General features: G+C 38.1%; 2 protein-coding genes across 3 annotated transcripts in view; one reads left to right on the top strand and one right to left on the bottom strand.

Annotated features, from left to right (window-relative positions):
- LOC136250167 (DNA-dependent protein kinase catalytic subunit-like) overlaps positions 1–26,140 on the bottom strand; it is a 74,187-nt gene that overhangs the window by 47,829 nt on the left and 218 nt on the right. Inside the window, exons 2-38 of one of the 2 annotated variants that reach the window (XM_066042346.1) lie at positions 26,047–26,123; positions 25,901–25,993; positions 25,781–25,855; positions 24,742–24,809; positions 23,532–23,575; positions 23,362–23,474; positions 22,790–22,889; positions 22,682–22,737; positions 22,261–22,291; positions 22,139–22,203; positions 21,705–21,797; positions 21,591–21,653; positions 11,947–12,042; positions 11,730–11,897; positions 11,506–11,677; positions 11,402–11,451; positions 11,205–11,354; positions 9,495–9,629; positions 9,238–9,392; positions 8,639–8,722; positions 8,052–8,127; positions 7,897–8,004; positions 7,728–7,847; positions 7,268–7,427; positions 6,902–7,002; positions 5,904–6,093; positions 5,667–5,725; positions 5,542–5,619; positions 5,028–5,204; positions 4,710–4,808; positions 4,532–4,659; positions 3,380–3,474; positions 2,743–2,845; positions 1,319–1,443; positions 1,196–1,265; positions 547–722; positions 149–311 (exon numbers count right to left, since the gene is read on the bottom strand). In XM_066042346.1, the coding sequence (XP_065898418.1) occupies positions 149–311; positions 547–722; positions 1,196–1,265; positions 1,319–1,443; positions 2,743–2,845; positions 3,380–3,474; positions 4,532–4,659; positions 4,710–4,808; positions 5,028–5,204; positions 5,542–5,619; positions 5,667–5,725; positions 5,904–6,093; positions 6,902–7,002; positions 7,268–7,427; positions 7,728–7,847; positions 7,897–8,004; positions 8,052–8,127; positions 8,639–8,722; positions 9,238–9,392; positions 9,495–9,629; positions 11,205–11,354; positions 11,402–11,451; positions 11,506–11,677; positions 11,730–11,897; positions 11,947–12,042; positions 21,591–21,653; positions 21,705–21,797; positions 22,139–22,203; positions 22,261–22,291; positions 22,682–22,737; positions 22,790–22,889; positions 23,362–23,474; positions 23,532–23,575; positions 24,742–24,809; positions 25,781–25,855; positions 25,901–25,993; positions 26,047–26,123 (3,916 nt within the window). Of the gene's footprint in view, positions 1–148; positions 312–546; positions 723–1,195; positions 1,266–1,318; positions 1,444–2,742; positions 2,846–3,379; positions 3,475–4,531; positions 4,660–4,709; positions 4,809–5,027; positions 5,205–5,541; positions 5,620–5,666; positions 5,726–5,903; positions 6,094–6,901; positions 7,003–7,267; positions 7,428–7,727; positions 7,848–7,896; positions 8,005–8,051; positions 8,128–8,638; positions 8,723–9,237; positions 9,393–9,494; positions 9,630–11,204; positions 11,355–11,401; positions 11,452–11,505; positions 11,678–11,729; positions 11,898–11,946; positions 12,043–21,577; positions 21,654–21,704; positions 21,798–22,138; positions 22,204–22,260; positions 22,292–22,681; positions 22,738–22,789; positions 22,890–23,361; positions 23,475–23,531; positions 23,576–24,741; positions 24,810–25,780; positions 25,856–25,900; positions 25,994–26,046; positions 26,124–26,140 lie in introns of those variants that run through there. The other variant, XM_066042347.1, reaches the window with a different exon arrangement.
- LOC136250172 (uncharacterized) lies at positions 13,936–18,533 on the top strand. Its single transcript, XM_066042353.1, has 4 exons — positions 13,936–14,098; positions 17,323–17,366; positions 17,412–17,537; positions 18,138–18,533. Exons 1-4 carry the CDS (start codon positions 14,074–14,076, stop codon positions 18,279–18,281), a joined length of 339 nt encoding a protein of 112 aa, XP_065898425.1. The 5' UTR covers positions 13,936–14,073; the 3' UTR covers positions 18,282–18,533.

The following is a 26,140-nucleotide window of genomic DNA, read 5'->3' on the forward strand; positions in this document are numbered from 1 at the left end:
GGACTTGCCAAAACACTGACCTGCTGCATCCAATTAATTTGTTATGGTCTATCACTATTCCCAGTTTTTAAAAAAATTAAGATGTGTATCAACCAAATATAATACCTGTAAACTAGCTGGTCTCAACTCCAAACACAAGCTTCCTTACTTGTTATACAACTCCTCCTCGTGAGGCAGGAAGGGTTCAGTGTATGTCTGTGTGTAGTGTCCACTGGTGGCTAATGTCATGACATCCGTCATTGCTAAGTGACTGACAAAGTAATCAATCACATCCAACAGCTTCGACAATGCAGCACCACTAGATGGCTTCACTAGCAAAATCAAAATAAACATTATACAACATACAAACCCACTGTCAGTTATTTAGTGTATACAGCATGACAATGAATTACTCAGGAATGTCAAGAAATACATACAAATCTATTCAATGAGTTACACAAGAAATCCACAATGAAGAAATACAAATCCTGAATAATTATACAAGAAATACAAAATATTGAATCACACAACAGAATACAAACCCTCAATCAGTCACACACTACTTACATCCAAACACTTCACATGGGGCGATGTACCCATTAGAGAACACCCAGCAGTAGCAGTCAATAGCAGCAAACACCTTATCACACCAGATGGTGTAGTCAGTGAGTGAGAACAGTGCAGTGGAGGGTGGGCGCGGCTGGGATAGGATGCCTGCACCTGTAGCCCCACCGTGCTCAAAGCTGCAGCAAATAATATGAGTTAATTATAAATGGAAATACTAGAAGAGGTTGGTTATGTAACACATGCAAGTTTAAGGACACCTCAATAGAGCAGTCCCTACTTCCTGAGAACCAATAATAATAAAAATCGGGACACTTGTCCATGGTCCCATTTGTTTTAGTGTACAGTGGAACCTCTCTTAAACTCCCCAAATTAAGGACACAATAGAAAAAACCTCCATAATAAAGACAAAAATTTTGGTCCCAACAAGTCTGGTTAATACATTCTTTACCTCTGAAAGAGGAATACCTCTATATTATAGCATAAAGCAGCCAAAGATTCTGGGTCCCAAAACATCCTTAATAGAGTGGTTCCAATGTACACATTAAGACAACAAAAAATCACTCTTTACACTGGTCCCAGCAACTCCCAAGGTGTCCAGAATAGAGAGTGGATCCTACTGAACAGCGTTCATACAACACACAACACCCACCACTTCACAAAATAGTGTCCACTCTTGGAGGCCATCATGTTCCTGATCCACGAGTTAGCTGTAGTGATGCCTGTAGTGATGTAATGAGATTATGTGATGCTCTAAACTCTAATAAACACCCACCAGGCAACAGGGTACTAATCTTGCTCAACAAGCTCATACACTGGTGACGGTACTCCATCTCAGAACTGCCACACTGCTCCAGAAGCCATACAACTAGCATTGACAGTTCTGCTGATTTGACACCCCTACAATGTACGTGTGTCATGTAATACACAAAAGAGTAGTCAGTCTAAAATTGCCAGACAATGCATGTTAAGTGAAGCAAAGATTGCTATGGAAGAGTGGGACTAGTATATCTACAGGTGTAGGCAACCTCTCTTAAGCTTGTTTCCCTACTTTTTCCTAGTTTTCCTTATACTTGTTTGTTTACTTTTTTGGAACATTATTGCATTATTGTGACTGGTGAACCCACACATACCGCATCAAAAGAAAGAATGGCACCAGAGTTAATGTTTTTCTCTGAACGCGTGCCCCAACTATCAATTACTCTTGAAAGTGAAGTGGCCATTATGCTTCGCTTTCAGCTATGTTCAGCCTGTTATGCAGCATTAAGAACAGTAGGAGAAGTGCCTCTGCAATCAATCCAGTCACCATGGAAAACATTGACGATTCCCGTTTACAAATGTGGGAAAGCCATCACGCGCTATACCGTGAATTGACACCTTGGACTGTCAGCAAAAAGAAATGGTACATAAAGGTAAGCCCATGATGCGTGCATTGTACATACTGCGGTATGCCAAAAGGCACCTGTTGGGCTGAAGCGACGTTGAACAGTGAAAAAATCAAGCCCATAGCTTTATAGCCATTATCAAGTTACACTTTTCTGAAGGAATTATTGGTGGGCCTTAGCAAACCTCTCCTTGGTAGTGTTTGCTTCAACCATACAACTGGTCCGACCGTTCCCAACAATTTATAAAACAAATACAGAAAGCCTCAAAACTAAGGCTCGCACTTGATGCTGTTTAGCATCCGTCTAGTAGCCAGACAGTCAGTCAGTCAGAAAATCCCATTAAATAAAAAAATAAAATAAAATGTTGTTGCAACCTATTGGATCGCACTGAAGGCACTTTTGGGCTTGGTTATACCTAGCCAATACTGCCAAGGCGTCATGAAGGTATTGAGAGGTTGGTTTTGGGATGATATTTTTGGATAGAAAAGCCCAAATCTTCATGATACCTAATATTCGTAGTGTACGATAATATTCAGATAAGGGAATTTGTTTGGATAAATGAAGTCCATTCATGATACACAGTGTTCTACTATGAAAGAATCACCTGTTTACGAAACACTGTAATAGAACAGTCACTGCTATCCCAAGGCTAAATAAGGCATGTAAATACAGGTGGAATCTTAGGCATTAAAAAACAAAACCCAAGCCCAAGACCCTTTACTGTTCAGATAATAAAGCATCTACTGTAACGGATTCTTTTCCCTACCACACACTTACAAAAGGAACAATGGTTGACTATAAACAAAGTGATTACCTTGGTACTCGGCGGTACTTGTTAGGTTTGTTCAACAGGTTTGATCTGGCCCGTATGATCCTAGTGATGTGACCAATAGCTGTACGAGCCTGTTCCACTGTGCCTGCAGCAGTAATGGACAACAAATTACATCAAATCAAACAAAGGACGCTGGGTGATCAGACATTGCATTTTAGCCAAGAAGTGTCCTGTATATCAATTTACTGGAAAAAATTAGAGGCACAGTGTTGGTATATGAGCAATTCAATCTTATTTCCATTGCACTACGTATTCACAAGAAGCTGTACAACAGCAGGGGCGTATTTATGGGGGTTTCTTGGGGTTCCAGAAACCCCCTAATTTGAAATTGTAGGCTTGCATACTGCACAAATATATAGAAAAATATGAATAGAATATAACTACAGTGTATTAGGAAACCTACTCAAGATTTAACCACAAGGTAAACCATTAATGAAGATCGAGATACCCTAATAGAGCAGTCAGGTGTATTTTAAAGAACAGTCAAAACTACCCTAATAGAACATTCATAATGGATTGCAAATTAAATGGGTATAATTAACTTAAAACTTTTAGCACTTAAATCAAAAGTAGTTAAAATAACAGTTCCCTGTTGTATGGTATCAATAGTGAGACATACCCAAAGCAGTGTCATCTTTGTGAGCTAGTTTGAGACTGTGTAACATGACACACAACATTTCAATGATGAATGTGCTGATCAGGCTGTCTTCTTCCCTAATAAAGGCAATAATGATAGGAAAATCATGAACAACAAAATAACAGAGATCAACTTAATTGTTCAAACTTAAAACTTTTTTAAACCAGGCGCGCACCCACAGCCGGCCAAAGGCCAGCTGTGGGCGCGCCTAGTTCACTGAAATTGTTTCCGTAAAAGTGTGTGTGTGTGTGTACCTATCTACCTATCTATGTTTGTCCGTACGCACCCACGTTAGCAAAATCGTTAAATAATGGTAAAAGCAGCTTTTACGTAAGAAGTAAAAGCGAAATGAAGTCTGTATTAAACTTCTACACAGGTGAACTTTGCTCTGAGGTGGTTTCTTTTCGGCGGACTGAAATATGGGTGTGGCAACTTTTCTCAAGCTTTGTAAACTACCTACCCTTTGAGGTTTTCAGGCGTTTAACAACTGAAAAACAATGGTGCGGGCCTCATACACTACCAGGAATAGCCTATCGCTTTGAGTTGAAAGGGGGCGTATCCCTTACGTACGCGAACAAAAATGAAGAGCAGCATTGAGGCTTTGTTGAGAAAATTTGTGGGAAAAAACACGATAGTCAGACTATAAAACAGTTTAGAAGATACTTCTGTGCGTAATATGTTGGTTAAAGCGGTCTGTTTAACAAGTGCTTCCTTAGCAGTGCATAGCAACATAATTGAACGAATTACGAAAATTTCATGAATTACGAAATACGAGAATTAGCTAATAATATTATTGTACAACCCAAAACTACCCTATTGTAATACATAGTTGGTTAATTCATAGTAGCATATACTATCTATGGTTAATTCCAGCTAGCTGTATGGCGCCTGGTTTTTAGAGGTAGCACAACATCAACTTGTTTCAAGAGTCACCAACCTTTAGTACCATCTAAACTCTACATATGTTCTAAAGCATGCCACTAAGCATTCTCTGTATACCAGCACTTCCAGTTTACTTGGCACACCCTACATTATGTACTCCCTATTCACTAACACCTCCACACATTGAGCACCCTATACACTCCCCATAAGCACCCCCATACAATTAGTACCCCCACACAATAAGTCCCCTACCTGAACACAGTATAAATACTGTTAATAGTCATGGCAGCACCAAGCCTCTTCACAGAACTGGGATGGCTAGCCAGGCTATATATCCTCTTGAGTAATGACTTGACATTGTCCGGGCTGGTCTCCAGTTGCTACAGATTAGTGTTACTAAGCAGCTATTGTGGTACACAAACACACAAACCTTCTTAGATGTCTGTTTCAGTGACCACTCTAGAAAGTGTCTCACACACTTGGCACTGAAGTCTCTCAGAGATGTATCAGTAGGGTGGACTATACCGTCCTATAGGAAGAGAATTTAACTACCTACACTATGTATCAAAATAAAATCATCTCCCTTCTTAGCAGAATGTAAATTGATTATACAAATTACAGTGGGTGTTCATAAGATCAAATACTGCTTCTGTACAGTCTCAGGTAAGTAAAATTTGATCAAATAAATGAAGGTTATCCATTTAGATATAGCTCCCTTTATATGCTATTATGCAACTACAAAGCTTACCAGGATGGCCTCGAGGAGAGCAATTGTGTCAGGGCTCTCGTATTGCTTGTTAGAGGTGAACCAGTGAATAATCTGGAAGACTAGAGGTGAGAAGAGCTTCTCAGCAACCTGCTCCACGTCACATGCCAACTGTAGCACTACTGGGAACACCTTGCGATATAACTTATTCATCGGAGCCTGCAGGTATAGAATACAAGACTTTGAACAATTATATCAAAGGGCTTTATCCAATGATTTTGTACTGCAGTACAATAGAGCAAGTTTAGCAAATTAGGTAAATGAACAGTTTCCAAACCATTTAACAATTTAGTTTGCCAATTGTTTAACAATTGTTCAAAACTTCCTTAACAAACTCAGCAAAATGCTTATTCAAAAACTTTCTTCCCATTATTTGGCACTTTGCATGGCAGAAGTGTGTGAACTTATCACACAACATACACTACTACTATAACAGACGCATCAATGAACATTTAACCACTAAAATTCTCCTCCATAACTAATGACATCACATGACCTTATTAGCAGCCACAGGTTGAGCAGCTCGTCCCAACATCAACAACACCATCGCATGAAGTAGTTCACATGCCGCTATCTACAACTGGACCAATCAAATCATTGTTGCTGTTAGCAACTATATACCTTAGTCTGTCGGTCATTTGATGACACAGCTAACTCACACACACGAGGAAGGAATGGATCTATAGGAGTAATAAAGTATGTAACAGAACAAACACAAACTTCTTGAGTTGGCTATAATACACTTAATTACATCACTTATTATAAAAGTGGATGCTTCCCTATAAAGGGACACCTCCATATACACTAAGAATTCTTGGCTACAATAAAAAGGTTTTCCTCTTAAAATACTTAACACACCTAGGCACATGGTTGGCTTCATGTCTTGGAAAGGTAATGCAAATGGTAACTTGTCATGAGTGTCCCACACTATGGCATTAGCCATGCTCTCTTCACTACCCCTGATGAGGTCACCATTGACACGTCCTCCTAGCGACCCTAACAAACTGATAATCTTCAGTCGCACCTTCTCCAGTGAACTGCCACTACCCTAAGTGTAACCAGGAAGTGATATGATATAGTGATGTCATACTGCATAGATTAATTGTTAGTTTCAATTGGATTTTTATAACTGAATTAGAATGCTCACATAACTCCCAACAATGAGAACACAATTTTCCTAGCCCACCAATGATACCAAAAAGTCAATGCAATAAGTATAACAACAATGCAGGTGGGGATGAGAAGGTAACAAATTAACTTCTATCCCACTGAAGCAGGTTAAAACTAGTAGTCTGGTAGATTTAAGGTTGGACCCGGAAAAAATTCGAAGAAAGCTGATTTTGGTATCATTAGAAAGCAAATTTTTCATAGAATAACATTTCCAAAATCCCAAATTTTTTCCGGGTTCACCCCTTTTTTCAGTTATATCTACCGGACTATAGGAGTATATGATAGTCAAACCTCAGAATGGAAGTTAAATCCCCACCAGATTATCAAAGGCAGCATGATTTACACATGAAAGGAAACATGAAGCCGCATAATATTTTAAAACCACAACGTTTGCAAAAATTGAAACCATACACAAGTTACTTAGCCTTGCTGTCATATGTGTGGGATAGAGGTTTGCATATCATCGCCTCAATTTGCAGCAGCTGTCATGTCTATTAAGTCAAGTACTTCAAAGTGTGGGATAGAAGCTACTTAAACCCCACTTGCACTCAACATCTCAGCTTTGCCTCAGCCTCAGGCAACACCTTGGCTTCACTTCAGCCTCAGGTTGACTCATGGTGGGGTTTAACTATAACTTAAGAGGCATTACAGGGCAACTGATTACAGGGCAACTGTTACTAATCTACCTCTATTGCTTCCCTCCATTTCTGCAACACATTCCTCCGGTTCCTACTGGATCTAACATGGATGATATTGGCCGGAACTATCGTACTCTCCTCTTCATCATCTGTTAAGCACATGTGACTTATAGTTGAACACGGGGCTTACAACCAAGCACAATAACTCTGTAATTAATTACTTCCTACTATAGGGACCAACCCGTCTACAAGCCTGTATAATAATAGGGTGTCAGAATCATCGAAATTGTGTTGAATGCAGAAGAAATCCCAGACGGGTATAGACATTATGGGTTTCAACGATATTCATTACAGTCTATGGTTCACTGAGAGTGGATACATTCAACCACAAATAAAAGCCACAAAACTACTTACTGTCTGTAGCAGAAGACTTGAGGTAGTCATTCAGATAAGGGAGCACGTGCTTATAATGAGGCATCATCACACTTGACTCCAAGTCCCTACTCCACTGCTCCAGGGCCTCAATGCCAGTCATAGCTAGCGGCAAGTAGCTTAATCCGAGACGAAATGCAACCTGTACAGAAATATAAACATAATGGCAGTAGTATCCGTAGTGATAGTGGTCCATCTATTTTAAGTATCTTGAGGCCACCCTAAATGCCCGTATTAGTGAGGTGTCATGATTTCAGGGGTACAAATGTGCATATATGTAACAATATTTATTTTTGATTGCTGCACTTTGTGGTTGAGTCACGTGATTAGGAATTATTGCTTTGTGCTATCGTAAATGTTAACTCTAGTGTTAATTTTTTCACACATACACTACCAATTATCAAGGTATCCTTATTGAACATTTGGCATGGTTATACTGTACTTGTAAAGCAGGAATTAGAGCTGCAATATCCACTTGTACAAGTTGCCGTGGTAATGATAGTAACAGTTGGAGACACGAGGACAACAACTCATCTTTGTATTGTCTCATTCTAACTAGCACCTGGGTACATTAATCACCATAGTAACACATTTCATGTATGGCTACTAACCTCTTTAACAAATTTACTGAACAAACTAAAACAGAGTTGCTTTTCAGTGTTGCCAATGGCAACAGGAGCATCGGTTTCCATGGAATCAGGATCAACATCATTCATTTCCTGAAGATCACACGATCCACTAGTAATCACATGATCTGTGAACTCACTTTAAAATAATCCATCTTACGACACATCACCATGGTGATTGATAACAACTTGTAGAAACCACTTACCATTGGATACCTGTAATTTTAAAGTGACGCTATTGGTTAACTTGCATTGCAAATAAAAATTGCCAAGGCAAAAGATACACGGGAAAATTCCTCAACAGTACAGAGTCAATTATCTGAACTAACTTGAGAAAGAGGTGTCCGAAAGCCACTCATTTATATACAGAGCTCTGTTCAATGACTCCAATAGAGCATAAATACTCTAATAGAACATTTGGTAGTATACTGTTGATGTTTGAAAGTACCGATACATTGCCCCCAATTTACTATGAAACAGTAATATAGAAAAGCAATGTATATATCATAGAAAAGCAATTTTTAACCCTGTGGCAAATACTAATTCAATATTTTTATTGTAAACTGGCATCTCTGCATTTCAATAACTTCAACTTTTATACCAAACACAACTGTATAGTACACCCCATATATGGTGATACATGATGTATTATTGATTACAGTAAGAATGGTATCTACAAGTAATTGCTAAATCACACCATCAAATTCTCATCTCTATAGCGACAAACCTGCTAGACCAGATTATGACCTGTTTGCCAAACTCCAGTACCCAACCCTCAAACATGTGCAGGTCACATGACAGCAGTATGGCACTAGAGGGAACAACTCTAATAATTTAACAACAACTATCATACACATTGTCAGAAACAACAAAAGTGCAGTTACTTAGGACTCTGACAACACAACTACTGAACACGATCAGTACCAGACCACACCATGTTTACTAACACACACGTGACACATGACAAGCCTCCTACTGGTGTATTGAGGACATGGTACATCTATACAAGGAATGTAATATTTCATGAATGGCTGCTGTAAAACTTCAAAATTTATACAATTAGCAATTGTGTTTCCTCCTCATTTGGTAACAAGCTAGGTCTTGTTACAATGAAGGGTTGATGAATTAACATGTTGAGTGATTTATCGAATAAAGTTTGGCATGCAGTCAATATTAGACAATATAAGATCAAACTTTAGCATCTCCAAACTTTCATAGTTTACAGTAAGGCTTTAAAAAACCAAGGCCTGCAACATGCCATAGGATATCAAGTAACTGAACAGCCTCCTCAGGCCATAGCAACAGATTCAATTGTTGTCCACTTACCGACACAGATCTACCAAATTTATAAATATTTGAAAGTCCTTGGGTACAACTGCCTCTAGCCCTGAGATTACGACAGGGTGTGCATCACTATCAGGGGTTGTGGGTGAGGGCTTATCATCCACTGCGTCCGTTTCCATGGCATCATCATTAGTATCCTAGTTGATAAGAATAAAATCTTGTTGTCAATAGCAACTGGAATATATAAACACACTACACTACATCACACTAAACACACACACACACACACAACAGCTCACATGATCTTGATTTGGTTGAGCTGCTGACAAGTCAAGCTTTTGCACAATGTTGATGATGGTTGCCATGGTTTCTGTGTAAATAACATGGTGGACCAAGGATCGTTGCTCAGGGCTGTTACACACTTTCACCAGTCCCTACATGTCAACAGAGCACACCAAGTGACAACACACACACACACACACACACACACACACACACACACACACACACACACACACACACACACACACAACACACACACACATTAATAACATCACAGTACACACAAGTAGACCCTGAAATTAGGACACAAAACTAACAAGGATATCTTGATACACAGGACACACCATTTGTATTAGTACTACAAAAATTGGACCAACTGGCTCCAGATTCAATCAAGGTAAAACCATTAGAATGGCATGTTGCTGACCATTAGTCTTTTGAAATCCCTTTATTGATATCATAAAATCACATGTACATTAACCACTAGATATGTGTGTCACACAAGTGATAAATCATTCACAGAGTACATTCCTGTACACACCAGGCTGGTGACTTCATCAGTGGCCATACCTACCTAAGGGTTTCTTTCATTCCGAGAATCATTATGTGTAATTAACAGATAAATAATCAGTGGAGGTAGTTTAGAATCCAGTGTAAAACTCAGTTAGTCTATGTGGCTCACACACACACACACACACACACACACACACACACACACACACACACACACACGCTCACTTGCAAAAATAAAAGTCCAATTATAGCTTTGTGTGCATAGTTAAAACAAGGAGCTTATAAGCACCAAAGGAAATGCAGAATCCAAAGTTCCACAATGACCCCAAACACTGCTAAGCAAGACAAGAATAGCTGGACATTTGCTCCCCCAGCAAATGGCAATGTAAGTAAAGTTTCTTGTTCAAAGAAACAACAATAATAGCAACTTTGTGTAACTGGATGACGAACTGGGAACCATTGCACACATGCACGCGTACACACAGAGGCAGCCACGTATTGCTGTCCAACAAATTAGCACTGGGATACCTATGCACCACTCAGGCACTCAAGCCTTGTGCAGGCAAATCCCCCTGGGGCAGAACTAGTGAGGACTGTCCAAGTCTCACAGGAAAAAACTGCAGAACCTGAAGATCCACAACAACCCTATTTCACCCTAACACCACTAAGCGAGACAAGGACAGTTGGGCATTTGTTTCCCTGATTAACACTAGGTACCCATTGATGTTACAGCTGGGTAGGCTGCTTCTCCAGTTGACACCAGGCCACCAAGTCCCCATTATACAACTGAAGCAATGTAAGTAAAGTCCTTGTTCAAGGAAACAACAACACCAACTTGGCTTAACACTGAAATACCAGGCCGATGCTATAGCCACTTGACTGCTGCCACATACACAGACACACATCCGCATGCACGCACACACACAGAGAGAATAAAAAGGGAAGTGTATTAACTCTTATACCAAGAGCCCATAATAGAGAAGTGTCAAAAATGAACCAGTTAAGTCCACAGTCTGACCACATTTAGCCATATTCATTTCAAAGCCTTACTATGAAGAGGTGTCAAAGTATTTAAAGGGCTTCTGTCAAAATTCATTTTTTCAAAATGAATATGGTTAAATATGGACAAGTACTTATTAGGCTCATTTTTTTGATGGATCGATACTGAATTAGACACTCTCCCCTCTCTATTATGGACTCTTGATCGTACATACTTTTATTTTATCAGGATTCAAGAGATGTATCCACAGCCCCACAAAGTCCCGATAAGACACAGGCTTATTGATCAAACTGGAGCCACCTTCACTGTACACATCACTTCTTGTTGGTGTGGTCTCCATGGAGACTGCAGCTGAACCATCACCCTTGGCAACAGACATGTAAACATAATGACAACATATTGACCACATACCACATCCATGACAACTGGATATGAACAGCTTCTAACTAGACCTTGATAAACTACAAAAATTGACAACTGTCAGTCACTGACAGTACAAAATTATACTGGCCTACCGGTGTGTGATATAAAATTCTTCAGCACAGCAGCTGGATGGTAAGATAGCACCAAGCATAGTTTGTAGAGAGCAAAGTGACATTGTTTGCTATTGGTGGTTGCTAGGCGAGGGTAGTACTCAAATGTCATAACCACCAGCCTCTCCAGAGATGACAAAAATAACTCTGATAACTAAATAAACAAAAATAACATGATTCTTACTGTATCACAAAACAGGACAAACCTGTTTCATCTCCTTGACGATACTGGCAAGGGCCTCCAACAGACTTGGCAGGTGATATACAGTAACATCAGACACAGTACCACCTTGGGTAAATACTTGTTCACTGCGTTGGATTATGTCATTGAACATAAACTGAATGTCTTCTTGCTTCATGAAGTGTCGGCATGGCTACAACAGTTACTAGCAAATAATGATACATCTATAAATAGGATCTTACAGCTGCAAAGTGTCCGTATCCCCTAATGGCCACTGCAATCTCTCGCTGGTCACTTGAACGATTTTCAATAATTGCACGAAACTTTTTGATGAAAAACTAAAACAAACAAATAAGTATAACATATCAGAAACCACTCATATTTAAACCATGCATGTGAAAACTTGAGCAGGTAATTTAATACGAGCCATATTATTGAAGAGGTATGTGAGTATTGTAAAGAACACCACCACATACATTGCTTGAGTATTCACACAATTATTCTCATGAAAACATTATAGTCTTTGAAGAAAATTATGAACATAACAGCTTCATGAACTCATAAGACTGTCTATGACATGGACAGCTCTCCACCAACAATATTGTAACCAAATAATCCTTTCAACGGGTACAGTCATCAAAAATTGCAACATCAGAAAAGTGTACACAACAGTGTCACAGTCTCAATAGGGTCAGTAGTATGTTATTTCTCACTTTGCTACTAAATACTTACGAATGGTGTTTGGTAGTTACTACTGAATACTAACTACCAAACACCTATTGCAGCTGATTACACAATTAACTGACACTAAAAATTCTTTTTACATAGCAATCTTTAGAAGACCATGGATAGTCACTAGTGGAATACTATGAAATTCCACTGACTGTTATGTAAACCACATGAACCTACCCATAAAGTTACAATTGGTATTTTTCATGGGTACCTTAACTACAATGAAATACTCATGATATGCTGTGAAGCCAAATGAAAAGCCTATGAAATGTAATCATGGACTGTGATTCATGGATATGATGTCACAGATTTTTCATGGGTTATTCATTACTCATTCATGGATACACTAATTACTCTTACTTCCCCCCACACAGTCATTATATTGATTGAATTTCTCCATACCTCATCCACACAAGGCCACTATTTGGTGATATCCTTCAGAAGTGGAGTGTGGGGCAGGCGGGTCATTACCTAACACCACATGCGACAATATTATTATAATTGCAGGACCCATGTGTGCAATATAGTATGTACGTAGCTATAAAGTAAATAAGCAAGTAAAGTGCATGAAAAAATTAATTAATCATTCAATTTGCACAATATATTGGTCCATTTCTGATGTAGTCAACTCCAATGACAAGCAGGGTGGCACTGCTTCCTGCATGAAAAATTCTGTAAACGATATAATGTTGGAGAGATCACTGCACATATCTGGCAACCTCACCACATCTAATTTATTCTTCTTTTCATCTGAGTCCATGTCCTACCATACAGCAGGTTATGCATTTGAGGTCCAAATTTTTGCAAAATTAGTAAAAATTTCAGTAGCAAACTGAAGTGAATTTGCCATAATACCATATATCAGGGAAAATTCACCATAAAAAATTTTCATTGCTGGTTGTATCAACGAAAATTAAAACGATGAATTATTTTTAACTATATGAATAATTTGTGCAACCAAATATTAACGTTAGGTATTCTGTCAAAAACTAGTCAGTGATGAAAATATGTTGCACCAAAATTTTAATAGACAAAAATTTCTATGTTGAAATTTTCCTGACTTACAGTATTCAGAGATGTGGAGAAACCATTCAGGTCTCACAGATTCCACCATTGTGGAAATTATGCTGGAGGCTATTTTAACAGCTTTGCAAACTTTGGACCTCGCAACAATAAGCTGCTGTACGCATAGATATACCGAGGATTTCCAAAGCGAAATGAGTTCACGTGCACGCCTATCACGTGAAATTTAGAATTCTTACTAATAGAGCCCACGGTACTGCTCATCACGAAAGCTCAACCCCCCGCTCAACCCCCTTAATTCCGCGGAGCTCTTGGGCTTTCTATACATCCTGCTTCACTTATTGCTGGCGCGTGCAAAAAATTCTTGCAGTATTTGCTAGGTATCCTCCTTCCATTACGCCACATCACATAAAATAGCACGTGTCAAATATTTTACAATCCACAGCAAGACGCACCCATATCAATAGTGCGTCTCAGAGTTACGTAATCATTAAACACATAGCCGATGAACACGTAGTTCGTGACAGTGTTGCCCAGTACGAGGCACATCGTGGAATAATTCGCAACGAGCGTGTATCAGGTGGTATAAAGCTAACAGCAGGATACCAAGACTAATGGATGTCAAATCACAATCATCAGGTAAATTAATTATTATTGTATCCTGCTGTGGATTGTCGCATGTGGTGTTAATTAATGTAGAACGCCCTATTTTATCAGTGCAGCCTTTCTGAAATAACTTTCTGCAAAGCACAAATACAATTCACCTTCGACCTATTAACATAAGAGGTTCCTCGTGGCAAATATTGTGTACAATACGTGGATGTGTGCCTGTTGGTAGTACTGCCTGTTGGTAAAACCATGCATCAGTGTAACTTAATGCTAGCACCTTAAATAAAAATCATCTGGTCATACCTACTAATGCTACAATGCAGCTATAATTTAAAAACATGATATACTCCAACAACTTGTGAGGTAGAAATACGTATTGCATTAACATAATGCATGATCCATTTGAAATATTTCTTATCGCAACTTCAAGCTTGTTTTTGTACAACTTTACTACTCAGGAACTTGTCAAGGCTTGTTTCATGGATAGCCATAGTGAGTACTTATCCATGAATTATCTAAATTCATTTAAACCAGTGTGACTCGCATCACAAATCAAGTCGAAAATGGTCTGGCAAAGTTGACTTGTTTCTCATCACCTTCCACTGTGCAAAAAAATATGCATGTGTTGTAACAACTTCCCAGAAAATATGTTTAAGCATAATGGATTCCTTGTAGTGACAGTTAACTTGTTCTTGCTGTGGTTTTTTGGGTGGCTTTGAATGAAAAATGACTACTGAACCAAAATTGAGAAAGAGATAATCAAGATATATTGTCACTGAGATAATCAAGAGTGCATCCATGTACATATACATATAGAGAGAGAGATCAGTTTCCAGCTATTAGTTGCCTCTCCCATGAGGTATAGCCCAATTATTCCAGTATTGATTGCCCCTACATACCCACATTATAGTGGCACATTGGAAAGAAGCCTCATAAAATATGTCAGCATTGGTGTAATGTAGTAAGTGTGTAAACATGAAACACTATATGGTTGTCTATAGGTGGTATGCACTGCAAACATTTACATGGGTGCACTGATTCATGTAAACACCAAACAATGTGCTACAAAGCTTGGACATGAGAATGGTGCTGGTGTTCACAGTAATTTCCATCAAAGGGTAAATCAACCAATGAATTTGCAATGAAATGAATCATCTAGTCAAGAATGATGCAAATAGCATGTACATGTTTGTGCAACATGTGCATGTGTGTTGGTGGATTACTTGACAGGTGATTCTTTTCACGATTATAACACACAATGTTTAATGCACATTTCTCAGTTATGTTAAGTGTGATAATTCCACATAATACATAAATAATTTTGATCATGTACAGTTACAAGAAGTGACACTTGAGAAGACAGAACAGACGCCATCAAACACCCATATAGTGTGGTTCACAAAACCGTGTACATCATTTCTCGAAATTCAATGATTTCACAGCCACTGATATTAAATATATGAGAGCCCTAGTTCAATCTCTGACTTAACCAGAATTTATGGAGTAGTACTGGCCACTTAACCAACATATATAATACAGTAATAATACACTGGAATTCATCACTAGTGAGAAACATTGTTATGTCTTGTAATGTTGAGCAAGCAATACATTATAATAGCTTATATTATATTAACCTCAATATCTTCTCTAATAGCACCTGTTAGCTTAGCTGACTTGTACTAATGCACACTTATGTTGGACTGTGCTTAAGTGTTATATATCCAAAGCTGTTGATGAGACTGCAAATGTAGTGGCTGTGAAAAACTTTGAGCAAATCTCCAAGAATAAAACAGTTTTTAAAATAGAATGTGACCACACAATGACATAGAATGTGACCCATAAAAGGTCTAGTATTACTGTCCATTAGAAACCTTTTAAGATCATTTATACAGGCAATTGCTTGTGGCTACGTAAATCCTACTTACACAGAGCCACTAAAATGTTAGCATTCTACAGTTGACTATATATCATCCTTCAATTCAGTTTTAGCACTCCATTCCACTACTACAGTAATTATGAAATGCTGGAACTTTTGTTCATCTATGAAGCAAGTATAGTCTGTGCTTGTTGACTACACAATCTTATCATTACACTAACATGTTTAACCAGGTTTAAGACACAATTAAAGATCTCGAATCTCAACCCTTTATCAGAGTTGGGGTAGTTACTTCAGAAAAGTAACTAGTTACGCGTTACTTTTTATCCTGTGTAACTTAGTTACAGTTACTTTTCAAAAGGTAACTAAGTACTCTAGTTACTAGTTACTTTCGTAGTATAAATTATTACTTGCTTTTAGCTTTTGCAACATGAATTTTGCTAAGATATGCATCATTAAGGAAAGCAATACATAGTTTTTATTGCTACATCTGTTATTCAAGCTGGATCATATAGAGAACAGTACACAGAATCTGTCTACTTAATGTGGCTGTAACATGTATGGCACAAAAATTGAAGTGTTCTTGGTTTTAAAGCATAATTAGTTATAGTTACAATGTAACTATTGTTACTATTGTAACTTAGTTACTTTTCAGACAATTACTCCTAGTTACAAGTTACTAGTTACAAAGCAAGTAACTAGTTATATTACTAGTTACTTTAAAAGTAATCAGTTGTGTAACTTAGTTACAAAAGTAACTAGTTACCCCCAACTCTGCCTTTATATGGGTCAAGCACACCTAGTTACAGTAAAGTGTGTATCAGTGGGCTGGTAGCAAACTTCATCATGACATCACACATGTTATGTGTATAACACCTTGTACTGCGGTTCTAAGAGACCTTGCGTGACAACAAAACAAACGAAAATCACGTGCACAAGATTTCGTCCAATCAGATCAATTCATTTTTGAAGTTCAAACTATAATTATCGCACGTGACGTTTTGTTGTCGCGCAAGGTCTCTTAGAACCGCAGTACTTCAAAGGTGCACATTGACAAGACATTTGACAAACTGGTATTGGTTAGGGATGGATAAACTTCAGTAGAGGTGTAAAACCAATTAAACCTTCCAAACGCTCCGTACCATGTGTCATTCCCTGGCCTACATAACTGGAACACTTGTTATAGAGCATATATATATGAATTATGAATTATTCAAATTGGTTAAATAGCTACAGTTTACATATAGTACCCTTACACATATGGTTTACAGATTTTGTAAATGGAATATTTGAATAAGAATTTTTTTCACAAGGGTCTTTTAAACATCTCATATCCACATGCACATAACCACACTGTTGTTACCTGTAACATCACTAGATTCAACGGAACATGAAACTGTAATAGCTACTGCTAAGCAACAGGTAAGGTGCATCCATTGGAATAAACAGGTATTACATGTTTCACAGGTTGAACGACTATACCACTATACATCATACAGCACACGAACCTGTTTGGATTATATGCCAGTCGTTATCCTCTGCTTGTTGCCAGGACAACCATTTGGATGGATTGCAGCATGCTTTCTCATTAAGGTAAACTGATTACAACACAACAGGGCTGTGCGATTATGAAATTAAATGATTGTTACACTTAATGTGAAAATCACAAAAACCTCACTACAACTGATTAATGCAACTTTTTGCCGAGTTTGTCAACTGTTTCTTCTGTCAAAATTTCCTGGTATGTATTTTCCATCACTTGAGGTACAGTACAGTTGATCATGTGCTTGTGTGACACTTAAGCTAACCCTAATTCTGTGATTAGAAACAGATGGTATGAATACTTGCTAATAATCTGAAAGAAGCAATTTGAATCCTCTTCAGATGACCAGAAAGTACAACATAAACTCTTAAGCTTTCTTACAAAATTATGCACTCATAGCAAGGTTTTAAAACCAATATAGCACAAAGTTTCACCTTATGTCATATCAAGAGTACATAATAATCATTATGTACTCTTGGTCATATTAGTCTCTTGATCTTGCTGCTCATGTTGGTGTGAAGTAGCATACAATCAGTTGGATAATCATAATTGTTGGAGAATAATCACTTACACTGTCAATTATAGTCGCAATTGCACAGCCCTGCAATACAGCTACACTTACTAATTAACAAAACCCCTCCCACATTTAGAGCATGAGGTTTCAATCAAAAACTGAAGCTGACATCAAAGAGCAGTACAAACGTAGAGCAGCGTCATTCTTTGCAGTGAGCATTGTGATGTCGGTGGCAATTGTAATGGGAATAATTGGTATTGCAGTTGTCGGTGTTATTTGACCTTTAATTTATTAATTACATTGTACTGTACTGTTATTGATAAAATGTCTTTTCACTAATCATTGTATGTTCTATTTGCATCTGTATTTTAGCAGTGAATTGTAAATTTTAATACATATTTTGAGTTATTTTGTAAACTGACTATGTACGGTTGTTTTGTTACCAATTATTGTACTTGATAATTCATTAGCTTGAATTATACATTTTCAATCTGTTTTGTGTAGTAGTTGAAATGATTTGAGTACTCATGAACACTACCTATTTGAAGCCATACCTTTGTGAAGTAACCAGAGTGGTTTACTGCTTTTCTTGTAGCAAATGATGCACAAAATGTATCAAAGAATGTTAGAAGTCATGAGTAGGTGCGACAAGTGAGGCCAGAGTTGATAGAAACAACACTTGTCTAACCTGTTTTTCACCCAGAACAGCTTCATCTCTACTCCACCAGCCTCTAAAAATAATCACGCTTTGGCTTTGTTTCTCTTTTTAGTTACTTTGGAAGCATTCCTGACATTTTATCTATGAACTCAAAATGGTAAGGTTTAAGAATTAAACAGTATTACAGAAGTGCTTTTTGGTCACTGGCACTGAACACACGTCAGATAGTTAGCTTGCACCTAGCACACAGCCGAAATTGCCTCCAAATGGCATTTCAAAAGGTGAAAATTTCCTGGGGGAGCATGTCCCCTAGACTAGCAGCATTAGGATTTTACTATGACACCCCCTGTATATTACCCCACATGTGCTAGCCACTTGATAGTTGTGCCTAGCTCTGCCTTCTGTATAGACAGAAATACCCAAGTGAACATTTCTGACACATTTCAAGTTCCATAGTATTACCAAGTCATTTCTTTGATGACAGCTAGATTGCGTGGGCTGACATGTACAACAATTCACACTAGCACTAAAGTAGGCGTGCACCCACAAAAGGCCAGCTGTGGGCACATGCCTCCTGAAATTGTTTCTGTGTGTACATATATCTCATCTATGATTGTCCGTACACATCCAAGTGAGCAAAAGCATTAAATGGTAAAAGTAACCAGTATGTGAGAAATAAAGGCTAAATAAGGCATGTATTATACTTCCACTATAAACTTTGGCTCGAAGGTGGTTTCATTCAATATACAGGTGTAGCAACTCTGTACAAACTTTGTGAGTAGCCTTCCCAATGGGATTTTCAGGCATTTAGTGACCGAAAAACACCATAGCAGGCTTTGTAGGCTACCAGCAAAAGCAAATCTCTTTAACTTGAAAGGAGGGAATGTCCCCTACATAAGTAGTCTCACACATATAGCCAAACCGGTTTTCTTTTGAGGCTTGCGCACAGACTAGCTAAATTAATAATGTCACAGGCTGAACCAGAGATGCCCTCTTAAAACAAGTACACTATGCAGCAATCTAAAGGTAGCTTGATTGCTGCATATCATTCTCTTCTATTGCATTGATGAATGGTGCAAGTGACACTTTTTAACAGGTCCAAGAAGTTTAGGGCTTAGCCAATCCCAAACAGCATTTACCCTGACTGCATAGTGCGATGCACAGAATTCTTAATGTAAATGTGTAAATGTACCAGACCCTTTTTTTCCTGTCCACACAAAAGACAAAAAAAGTTGTCTGGTTATGCAAGACTACTACATACACGAACAAAAATAAACAACTTTTTCAAGAGAATTTGCAGAAAAACACAGTAGACAAACTACAAAACCGTTGAGAAGATATTTATGTGCATAATATGTTGAACTGTTTGTTCAAATAAACAGTTGGGTCAAGGGGCTGGTGAACGCAGCATAGCAGTTTTGTTCTGGTCCCCCCCCCCCCCCGAGATTTTAACTGCATGGATGACTTCACAATGTTTTCTAAAATAGTGGAAGCCACCATGCATGCATCTCACAAATCAACAACCCCCAAAATCTGGGGGGGATGCCAGAACATAACTGCTATACTGCATTCACCATTCACCAGACCCTTTTCCCCCCTGACTCATTACAAAAGAAGAAAGGGTGCGTGAGACTAACAAAACAAAAATCTGTTCGCTAAAATAATAGCATAGTAAGTAGTATGCATACATAGTTGATTAATTCCAGATGAGCTAGCTACTAGCTGCATGGCACCTGGTTTTAGAAGTAGCAACACTTGCTGTAAATGAGGGTACAGTAGAAACAAGTACACAAAAAATTGGAATTTTCCACTACCATAGCACATTGATAAAAAGTACTGAAACAAGCTGTAGTGCACAATATTCAATCACAGTAAAACAATAAGCCCCAAGATACCGTAATGGAAATGCACAGTAGAAATATAACATTTCTTATTGATTTAATATCATGCACTACTCTATCTTGTTTCAGTACTTTTATCGATGTGCTATGGTCCCTACTGTGGCCTACTCTAGTTGAAAAATTCCAATTTTTTGTGCACTTGTTTGTTAACTTTTTTTATAAAATAAAAATTATGAACTGGTGAACCCACACATACCACATCAAAAGAAAGAAATGGCACTGTGCCCCTCAGCTATCAGTTATTGTCTGAAAAGTGAAGTATCCATTACGCTTCATTGTCAACCCATTACACAGCATTACAAATCAAGAACTGTTTGAAAATCACCTCTGCAATCAAAGAAGCTACTACGAAAAATACGGACGATTTCTGTTACGAAGGGAAGCCATCATGCGCTACTGCCAAATCGACACTTTTTGCTGTCAGCAAAGATGAATGGGACACAAAGGAGGACACTGGTAAGTCCATGAAGAATGCATTGCACATACTGCGATATGCCAAAAGGCACGTATCTGGCTGAAGCAACACCGAACAGCGAAAAAATCAAGCCCGTAGCCTTAGCCATTATCAAGTTACACTTGTCTGAAGGCATCAGTCAGTCAGATACTCAGTCAGTAGAAAATTCCGTTTAATAGCTATTTTTTAAAATTTCATAGCAACTTGTTGAAAGTGTTTCAGGTCAATCTGAAGGCTTGTTTGGGCTTAGTTTTACCTAACCAAACACTGCTTCATCGTCATCAGGGAAAAGTGCGACTGGATTTTGGGTGATATTTTTCATGGGCCACACCTACACCTTTGCAGTCCCTACTATACAGTACTATTGTACTGTATGATAACTCAGACCCTGGTCGAAAATTCCCAGCTAAGTTGGCTGGGTGGCTTTAGAGGCTGATGCGAAGATATACTTCCAACACCTCAGGATATTATACTAATTTTCTCAGTACAGTACTGGAACTCCACAACAACCACAGTAGTGTTGTGCAATTCCTATCAGCACCATGCCTTAGTATTAAGCTCACACAAAACACAAACCCGGAATAGTTCTTCATTGTTTGCTCGTTGTTTGTCGTCCACTTGTAGAATGTGTGTGGAGACCTACTGACAATGTGGTGTATCACATGATCACACCAGCTATGCTCACTTAACCTCTTGCAGAAATGCCTCCAGGGCAGGAAAAGCTAGCTGCTTGATATCCCTGTTGTTATGATTGCACCACTTGAACAGACATGAATACATGGCCTGAAAAGTAAGCAAACAATGATCCTGTACAAGGCATACTAGTTAGAGTATTTGACTGGTAATCTGTAGTGTGTGCGTGCACTTGTGTGTCAATAAACATGGTATTGTATTGATAAGTGTTCTTTGTTGAGTAGTTGTGTAGTCAGAGTCCTCAGTACCCTCACTTGATAACAAACTAGGAAAGCTAGGTCTATAGCTACTCCATCATCAACAGCAACTTTATCTTAAGAGTATTGTGTAAATAATCTTGCAATACAAATAACCTCCCTTAAAAAATACGGAACTATGTAATTTATTCTATATCCTAAAAGATTTTAATTGCAGTTTTAACTATTCCTCACATCATAATCCTTGGCTAGATACTCCTGGAACTGGGCAGCATGACGACTGATCAACAACAATCCAGCTAATAACAATAACTAAATCAGTAAATACTACAATCACATCACGACTACATCGTTACCTTTGGGGACATCATATCGTGATAGTGATACCTGCAAATAAGCAAACAACAACTCAGAAAGTGCTATATAGTAAATATGAGTTATGGCCAAATTACAATTACAGCTATATATTCTTGTAACCATATTTCTTGCTTTAGATTTCGCCATGATCTACCCAACAATGTTCACAATAAGATTATAACTAAAATTTTAATCCAGCCATTTTGTAAACTACAATTTTCTTTCTCAAGGAGACTAAATCAGTTTGTACACAAATAACACATTCAGTGGTTTAGACAAGTAACCTTACTATTACACAGTGACCTTATTAAGCAAGTGAAGCAGGTCACTTTGCACAGAAAATAACACATTTGGGATATTAAACAGTAACCTGATTACACTAAAGCACTGTACTAACACACAGGCTACACAATCTTGTACCTCAGGATTAATTGCTTTGCGAGTGTACAAATAAATGTCTTTGGCATAAGTTGAACCTGTAAACAACACATTGTCATCGCAACACATCACAAAACTAGAGATACACACCTTCAGCAGCTGATTGGGTAAAGTGGACAAGATATCCAGCCAATCCCTTTAGTACACCAGCTATGATTGTCATCTCCGTCTTGTGTGTAGTAGAACCCATCTACAACATGTAATTCAGTATATAATTTGTCAGCAAAAGTAATATCACTAGGCAGAAATGCTTGCATACTTTCATGATCATGAAAGCATTATTCCTGATAGTAAGAGTTTGTAATTATTCGTGCGGGGGAGAGTGTAAAATTTAAGGTTTCTCTCAGAACAGAAAAGCATCAATTCTACAACTACCGTACAACAGGAATTTTTGACGTATGCAAAACAGTATTAAGTTGTCAACTTTTACTTCAATAAAAGTCGGTAAAAATGAAGTATTTAAATCTATGATTTATTTTCATCAACATTTAATTCACCAAAACTGATAAAGTGTGCAACATTTCCTTCCATCAAAATTTTATTGGCATACGGTACTAAGTAAAATATGCACATGTCACTTCACAAGGAAATGAAAGAACTCTTTAGTTTTTAAATTGTGTGTTTAAACTACAAACACAAGCCTTTCAGCTGATTTACATTACCTGTTCTTTTAATGCCTTCATGTACATACTAATCAATCTGACTGAGTATTCTGCCATGTGCTCAGGAAATGCTTCGCAAAATGTCCCCATTATTGCAAACACTCCGCCCTTCACTACAGCCAACCAGATGCACTCAAAAACACAACAAATATGACCAATATCACACTTACCAGAAGCAGTGACTTTAGTCTTGCCCCCAATTGCCTGGTAATACCTATATGACACCACACAGCATCACATGATTCCCATACACTGGAACCACTCTAACACAGATCAAATTTTTAAAATTTGATGCCTTACTACCTTACACATTGTCACCTAACCACAGTAGAGAGTCCATTTATTATCTGAACTAACATGGGGAATAGCTGAAAATCAAACATACATAGAACTTTCAACTACTCTAATAGAGCAAACATTTGAATGGTCATTTTGCATTTGACATTTCAGCCCTAAACCACATATAAACTTTGGGGAATGTGTGTTTACACAATGCAGGCATTCATGGAGACATTAGGTGGGATAGCTTAACTCCTATAGCCTAAAACTACACATCAATCGAAAGGGCTCCTTGGAGAAATTCAAATGAACACTGATAAAGCAATGAACAACAGTGAGTCATGTTTCTGTGTTTAAAAGTCTTGCCACCTGTTTGATTCCGATTATGGGTTTAATCATGTAAGATATGGCCTGATAGAAGATTTACTGGTGAACCAAATGGGACTTGTCACAAGCTGACACCATCGAGTTATATGGATCATTTTATAAAGGTCTGTAAAGGGTTTGCATGTTACTTACATGGCTACTTTTGGCCTCACCATTTAGGGTGAAACCCTAGGTATCATTTTTAGTCCTTGTTATATCGCAAGCAGAATGACACAAATTGCATATTCATATGATATATGCTTTGAAAATTACAACATATTGTGTAAGGCACACTTATTTGTTTAGTTCAAGTCCAGTTTTCTGGACTATGCAGTTTAAGGATTAATTGACATTCAGATTATCTACTCCCCACTAAATTGTTCAAAATAGTATATCAAGAGAAGCAGTAATTATAAGGACAAATATTATGGAAAAAAGAAAAAAAATTTGTGGTCCAATCAGTGGAGAGGTTCCATATATACAGTGGAACCTCGATTATCCGAACTAATTGGGGGGGAAGGGTGTTCGGATAATAGAAAGTACGTAAGATCGAATATCCATACATTTATATACTGAGCTTTGCTCAACTACTCTAATAAAACATACACTTTTTGACAAAATACCCTAATTGAGCAGTCGATTTGGTGTTCGGATAATCGAGAGTTCGGATAATCGGTGTTCGGATAATCGAGGTTCCACTGTATATATATATATACACCAAGACAATTAACACACTTTTTCACCATATCTGGAACACCCAATGAGTCAGCTAGAGCAGGAACTCTTTGACACAACTCCACAATCTAAATGGAGCACACAAGAGAAATGATAATCAGTCACATACATATCACCTGGCCCAACAGAACTTTATGGAGACAATAGTTACAGTATAATAGCCAGATGTTACTTTTTTTTCCTTTCTTTTTTACCAATGTCTAATTTCCCTGTCAGAAATTAAATATATTTTTATATGATTAGGAAGCACAAAGAATCTAAGTATAAAATTTGCAAATGTAGTAAAATTCATAAACAGTAAAATTTTAGTCGATCGACAATTTCATGCAGTATGCAATACTGTATTTCCTCGTATAAAAGCCGCATTCGATTAAATGCCTGTCTCAATTATAAGCCAGGGGGTTTCCAGCACCTTTGGAAAATAAACACCTGGTCTCAAATAGAGGCCCAGGCTAGTACTGTTAGTGGCTTTAATTGTTTCCCTTGTTGCTGCTGTTTCTTCATACTTGAATTTAGAGCCTTCTGAGGGATGAAGGTACTACGAGTAATCACGCGAGTAGTCCGGACAAGCCCTAGTGCATGCAGATATGTATGATACAACTATTTTCCAATCATTTTTAACCTTGCCTTACACTTGTTATAATTTATAGTCAACACACTGTATCACTGTTTTCTATGCTTACCATTACAGTAATCCCATCCTACCACCACCTGAATTAGATTAAATGCCAGATGTTGGTCAGATCAATCAAAAATAAACACTTGGTCTCAAATAAAAGCCCTACTCATTTACAGGCCAGTCAAAAATGCTGGGAAGGAAATAAAAGCCCGGGCTTAAGGAAATAAGGTAGTATGATACAGCAACACCCACACAGCCCTGCCTACAACATCCTGATTATCGGGTCAGTTCATGTATCAGGGCTTTACGAAATGTCTAGATTATGGAAGTGTCTATGACTTGTACAGATACTTGAGGACACCATTTAAACAGGTAATTTCTGACTGACTATACTGATCACAGCTTATTTGTACGACTCACTGCAGTCAGTGGAGCAAAGGTGGCATTCTTCACACGAGCAGCTTTGTCTCTTAGGAACAAGCTAATGCACACTTCCTGTAAAAACACCTAAACTACTGACATACAGAGATGGGCAGATACCTTAACATCACTAGCATGGGAAGCTATCCTGGGACCAAGGTTAACCACAACCGAATGAAGGAGACGCAGCAATTCATCCTTACAAGCTGCAAACTAAAACAAAAATTACTCAGACACCACTTATAACACCTAGCTTTATCCCTTACTTCTTCTAAAAGTAGCGAATCACGTAGAAACTGAACAACCCCAGTGTCTTTGTTGAATACAAGCGAAGAGGTATATGCTATTATGCAAAACGTG

This window comes from Dysidea avara, chromosome 3, assembly GCF_963678975.1.
Source record: "Dysidea avara chromosome 3, odDysAvar1.4, whole genome shotgun sequence".
Classification (NCBI taxonomy): domain Eukaryota; kingdom Metazoa; phylum Porifera; class Demospongiae; order Dictyoceratida; family Dysideidae; genus Dysidea; species Dysidea avara.

Coding starts and splice junctions, on each gene's coding strand:
- LOC136250172 (XM_066042353.1), top strand. CDS start 14,074: ATGGATGTCAAATCACAATCATCAG. Junction 17,367..17,411: donor TAGCTACTGCTAAGCAACAG/GTAAGGTGCATC, acceptor CATGTTTCACAG/GTTGAACGACTATACCACTA. Junction 17,538..18,137: donor CAGCATGCTTTCTCATTAAG/GTAAACTGATTA, acceptor TCCCACATTTAG/AGCATGAGGTTTCAATCAAA.